General features: G+C 37.2%; 1 protein-coding gene across 5 annotated transcripts in view; it reads left to right on the forward strand.

Annotated features, from left to right (window-relative positions):
• Window positions 1-4,114: 4,114 nt before the first annotated feature.
• Window positions 4,115-6,157, forward strand: part of LOC121813384 (low affinity immunoglobulin gamma Fc region receptor II-like) — a 5,316-nt gene continuing 3,273 nt past the window's right edge. For 2 of the 5 annotated variants that reach the window (XM_042217112.1, XM_042217113.1), the window contains exons 1-5: window positions 4,115-4,288; window positions 4,397-4,437; window positions 4,642-4,902; window positions 4,984-5,229; window positions 5,512-5,646. In XM_042217112.1, the coding sequence (XP_042073046.1) occupies window positions 4,218-4,288; window positions 4,397-4,437; window positions 4,642-4,902; window positions 4,984-5,229; window positions 5,512-5,646 (754 nt within the window). In that variant the 5' untranslated portion in view covers window positions 4,115-4,217. Of the gene's footprint in view, window positions 4,289-4,396; window positions 4,442-4,641; window positions 4,903-4,983; window positions 5,230-5,511; window positions 6,152-6,157 lie in introns of those variants that run through there. The other 3 variants (XM_042217115.1, XM_042217116.1, XM_042217114.1) reach the window with 3 other exon arrangements.

Here is a 6,157-nt window from a genome sequence, read left to right on the forward strand (position 1 = left end):
ACTACTTGTGGGCCTCAACAGCAGTAGAGCTTGCTGCAGCTAGCGACGGGCTGGGCCTGTGGGCCTTCGAAAGTGCATCTTAATTTGCTGTTTTCTTTGTTGTTGTGACCATTTTCCTTTTTTGACTTATTGATAAAGCGTTGTTGCAGTCTCTTTGTGTTAAGATTGTGTCAAATAAAACCTTAATATGGGCTAAACACCTCTGTTTGGTTTCCTCTTCATTTTTTCCTGTTTGTTATTGCTCCACACCTTCCCCTAGACCTTATTTGTGGGGACGTAACACCAATAAATGCCAAACAATATTTTCTAGTCATTAAAATTGTTTAATTATGTGACCTAAACCATGATAAATCCATAAAAGTGTCATCCACACGTGTACAGTGAAAACTGCATGTAACATGTTTCTTGTTTTTTCTTTTCTCACCTGAAAAAAGAAAGAAATAATTTTTCATGATGCACTCTAGAGTTGGGCTTAAATTAAGACATGATTCAATTTCTGCAAAGTGAAGGGGAAAAAATAGTGCACCCTCTGTTACATTCCTCAGAGATTTTGGTCCATTTTGACATGAAAAGCATCTCACTGTTCCTCAACCATCCAACTGTAGCTTCAGAAATCAATAATCATCAAACGAAATTCTGACTTTTTTTTTCCAGTCAAGGCTGGGATGGTTTGGACATATTCAGAGGAAGGGTAGTGGATATATTGCATGGAGCTGCCAGGGGGGAAAAGGATGATGAAAGGCAAGATTTGTGGATGTAGTACATACGCCCACAAAGAGTTGTGAAAGGCTCCTTGTTGCTTTTATTATCTTTAGTTTAAAACATGCATGAGTAACTCCAGGTAGCTTCATCTCACATTCATGTACAGGGTGGGCCATTTATATGGATACACCGTAATAAAATGGGAATGGTTGGTGATATTAAAGTCCTGTTTATGGCACATTACTATATGTGAGGGGGCAAACTCCTCAAGATGGGTGGTGACTATGGTGGCCATTTAGAAGTCGGCCATCTTGGATACAACTTTTGTTTTTTTAGGAAGAGGGCCATGTGACACATCAAACCTATTGGTAATGTCACAAGAAAAAACAATGGTGGGCTTGGTTTCAACGTACCTTTATTCTTTCATGAGTTATTTACAAGTTTCTCTTTGTTCACAGCCATTGACATGTCAAAGAGGTTAACACGTGAGGAGCGGATCGAAATTGTGTTGATATCTGGTGAATGCAGTAATTGCAGCAGATTTCAATGCAAGACACCCTACGAGACCACCCATCTCCCATGCTACAGTCAGCAAACTGCTTGCCAAGTTTCGTGAAACTGGTTCAGTGTTGGATTTGCCAAAATGTGGACGCAAGAAAACTGTCACTATTGAAGAAACATCAGTGGCTGTCCTAGCTTCATTCAGCAAGAGCCCACAGCGTAGCACTCGCCGCATGTCACTGGAAAGTGGCATTAGTCGAACATCCCTTTGGCGGATATTAGCTACTCAAAAATGGCACCCTTACAAACTCCAGCTACTGCAGCATCTCAACGAGGATGACCCAGATCGGCACAGAATCTGCAAAATGGCAAAACAAAAATTGGAACAGGACCCTCAGTTTACGCAGATTTTGTTCAGTGATGAGGCAAACTTTTATGTGAATGGTGAAGTCAACAAACAAAACCACCGCTATTGGTCTGACACTAACCCACTAGCCCCATTCTTCATCAATGGAAACCTCAAGGCCACTGGATATTTGAAATTGCTACATGATGATGTGTTTCCCTCTTTATGCCCGGAAGCTTGCATGTTCCCTGAGTTCTTTCAGCAAGATGGTGCACCACCACATTATGGGTGCTAGGTCCGAGGATTCCTAGATGAACAGTTTCCTGGAAAGCGGATTGGTCGTCGTGGGCCAGTTGATTGGCCCCCAAGGTCTCCCGATCTGACCCCCTTAGACTTTTATCTTTGGGGTCATCTGAAGGCAATTGTCTATGGTGTGAAGATACGAGGTGTGCAGCACCTGAAACTACGGATACTGGATGCCTGTGCTGGCATTTCTCCTGCAGTGTTGCTATCAGTGTGTGAAGAGTGGGAGAAGAGGGTTGCATTGACAATCCAACACAATCGGCAGCACATTGAACACATTTTATAAGTGGTCAGAAATTTGTAAATAACTCATGAAAGAATAAAGTTGCGTTGAAACCAAGCACACCATTGTTTTTCTTGTGACATTACCAATAGGTTTGATGTGTCACATGGCCCTCTTTCTATTGAAAAAACAAAAGTTGTATTCAAGATGGCCGACTTCTAAATGCCCACCATGGTCACCACCCATCTTGAGGAGTTTGCCCCCTCACATATACTAATGTGCCACAAACAGGACTTTAATATCACCAACCACTCCCATTTTATTACGGTGTATCCATATAAATGGCCCACCCTGTATAATCCGTTTTAGTCAGAATTGGAAATTCATAGTTTTTAGAGTTAAATTTTAAGCTGTGATACCAACACAACCCGATTGTTGTCAATAGCAGTCCAAAACCTTTGTCCAAAACAAAACTTCACTCTAACTAAAAGGTAACTTGTAAAAATCTCCACCTCCTGAAGCATTGTGGGATATCATGATTAAAAAAAAAAAAGATTCAGCCACTGTATAGAACAATGAAAGCTTATTGGTAAATATCTCCCATGCACTTAAATGCTGTATTTGTAAGGTTCCAGAAGTAGGTGCATCTTGTGCTGTCACTGTTTTAAGAAATTAAGTCATTAGATAAATATTAAGTCATGTATGCAATTTTTAAAACACCTGCTGTAACTCTGGTGAACTTTAAAGTAACCACAGTGTTTCAGCTTCTCTATTAATGGATTCTGTGGCATGTTTGTGGCCACATGACCTGTGACTTTTTACAAACTTTGATGTTTCTCTCCTTTTTTTTTTCTGATTGTATTTTACGTATATACTTTGTATGTATGGCCATACAATGCACATATTAGCCCGATACATACTTTGATACCTTGCAGACTATTTAACTTTAAATATTTTGAGAAACAAATGTTAATTTCGGAGGATGCAAAAGAGCTGCATTGCTGCAAAAATAATGTCATATTATTATTGTTATTTTCAGTGGTAACGCTCACTCGAGATCATACTAAGTTGTCTGTGATTCACGAACTGCGAGTTTGATTATGTTATTTGGCACAAAGTATAATTTGGAAATATTGACAATAAATTCAGCCAATCTACAACTAGTGTTTGAGGGATAGTGTATTTGTTTCTGTGTGATTTATGTTCTGTTGTAATGTCATACATCAGTTTTTATGATCAAAAGCCCAAAACTTCTGCTAGTCAGAAGACCACACTGGTTCCTGTTCTGACGACCTTGTTTGCATTTGCAGCGCTACTTCCTCACCCAACTAAAGTCAGGTGTGCTTATGTGCCCACAAACAGTTACATAACTCTCTGTTCTTACTTTGACTTTAAAACTAGAGCTTTGTTTGGGAACTAGAAGTATCTTTATCTAAAAGGGCTGCATCTATTTCTTTAAAGTTGTGTTGGTAAAACAGCTACACAGACACATATTACCAAATGGCTTTTTTATGGCTCACTTTTGCTGCTTATATGTATACATGTCTGTCTGTATACTCATCAGCCACTTTAGGTAGACTCATTGGGTACCAGTTCAAGACTTGGTGGAATTCAAATTGAGTATCAGAACAGGCAGGAAAGGTGATTTATGTGATTTTACTTTATTATTATTGTTTGTTAGTATTTATTATTACACCAAGTCATTCAGCATTTTTTTCTTTCTTTCTTTTTTTATGATTCCCAGAAAGCTGACACTCGCTTTCTCTTTCAGTCTGTGTATGTGAGCCAAGAATTTTCTCCTTGCACTGCAGCATCCTGCTGAATCTACTTTTCAGAAAGAAATAATCAAATGAAAATAATGTTTAAAGTAACTTTGCTTAAATTGTTCATCTTTGTGACATATTGCAGAAAAGTCCCTGAAACTGAGGATGTGATCATGCGAAACATAAACCTGCCTACAAATTGCATAAAACGTGACTAAGTCTGGATTGGTTCCTTGTTTCACTCACTGTTAGTGAACTGAAACAGTGAGGCTTGACTTAACACAAAAGCAATTCAGCTTCTTTCAAATTCATTTTCTACATCTAGATTATTGCATTAAGTCCTAAAAATATTTACTTAGTATTAAAATTGTTTTAATAAATGCTCTCTGCTAATGGCTGTCTTCACTCTGCATCAATACATGGACTCCAGATCTTTCTGCATCATACTCTGTGAGTATTTTATCTATTTCCACAAGCTAAGTTAAAAACAATTTTACTCATAGCTGTAAAAGTCAACAAGTATCTTAGTAAATCTTTAGTTCTTTTATATCTTTTCAGTGATGACCATCATGATTCTGATGGGTGTACAGGATCAAGAGGTTGGTGAGTACCAGCTGTTTGCTTGTCTATATGAACATTTTTTAACATTTAGAGGACAGAGCAATTCAGAAGAAAAGTAGAAAGCAATATAATTTGTTCTTTTGTGATTTTAGTGAACCTCATTATCTGGTCAAGCTCAAGTTTAGCACATCAGTTTTAATAGTAAAACTGCAAAGTGAGTCTTTCTTTTTTCTTTGTTTCAGATGCAGTTTCTCTCCGTGTTGTTCCAAACAGATTGCAGTTCTTTGAATATGAATCAGTAACATTTCACTGTGAAGGAGTCGATTATTGTGAAGTTGTGCATAAATTCAAAGGGAAAGTAGAATCATGTAGTAAAACTAATAAGACAACACCAACAGGATCATCCTGCACGATTAAAAATGTTTATACAGACGACAGTGGAGCATACTGGTATGAGACTAAAGGGGGTACAAGAAGCAAAATTATCAAAATCCGTGTCACTGGTATGTTTCCAGAGAGAATATTTAATGATTAATTTTAAATAAGTTTAATATTGAATAAATATCAAATGTTTGTTGTTGCAGATGGTCCTGTGATCCTGGAGAGTCCTGCTGTTCCTGTGTTAATGGAAGAAACTGTGACTCTGAGCTGCAGGAACAAAACTGCATCCTCCAACTTTAAATCTGAGTTCTATAAAGATGGACGTCTCATCCATAGAAGCTCCACAGGAAGCATGATCATCCAGAGAGTTTCGGAGTCAGATGAAGGACTTTACAAGTGTAACATCTCAGGAGCTGGAGACTCACCAGAGACCTGGCTGAAAGTCACAGGTGAGACACTGAGACGTTTAAAATATTTTTTTATGAACTATACATACATGTGACATGGATGCATGCTGATGCAAGTAAAGCTGTTAAATCTGTTTGTACAGTAGGCAATATTTATGAAATACTGACAGATTTAAACAACTGTTTTTAACTTGAGTGACACAATTTTAAATGCAGTATGAAGAAGCTAACATGAATATTTGGGTGGTTCATCTTTCTTCTCTCATTTCAACTTTGCTCTCTTTTCTAACCATTGTTTATACTCTCAAAATGGAAATTACATAGCTAATCCAGACGGTCACAAAGACATGTGCCATTCCTCCTCTGCTGCAACACCCTGGATCGTTTGCACCATTTTATTTAGTGCTCTGTTGGTGGCAGTGGGACTGTATTGCTTTGGCAGATGTTACTGGGACAGAGGTAAAAATAAATAAATAAATAACATCCACATTATATTTCATTCATAACTTTGAGATCATTGCATTTGTTTTGCTGTGCTGGTCATTCAAAATATGTACTGTTAACCCAAAAGTGTATGTTTTCTAAGCATTCTGGAGTCACTGAACCTTAAGTACTGTTAAATGGAAAACTGTTCTAATCAATTACATTTGGCATATGATTTATTTTTTTAAATATCTTATTTATCCCAATTTTTATGCTGCAGCATTGTGTTGTCAGACTACAAGGGTAGGTTGTGGAGGCTCAAATGAGGATGGAACAGGTCAGAAAATAAACACCTCTATTATAATAATAATAATAATTATTATTATTATTATTATTATTATTATTTGTTGCTTATAATTCTCTTTCAAACAGATATGCAGATATGTTTTTGCAAAAAAAGTGAATGGTGTACACTAAATGGCTTGAACTAAGAAATTTTTTTTTTTTTTTTTTTTTTAATGTGGTGTTTTAGTCTATATAGACGCCA

Source organism: Haplochromis burtoni, unplaced genomic scaffold (assembly GCF_018398535.1).
Source record: "Haplochromis burtoni strain Fernald_Lab_line unplaced genomic scaffold, NCSU_Asbu1 Contig_1606, whole genome shotgun sequence".
In the NCBI taxonomy this organism is placed as follows: domain Eukaryota; kingdom Metazoa; phylum Chordata; class Actinopteri; order Cichliformes; family Cichlidae; genus Haplochromis; species Haplochromis burtoni.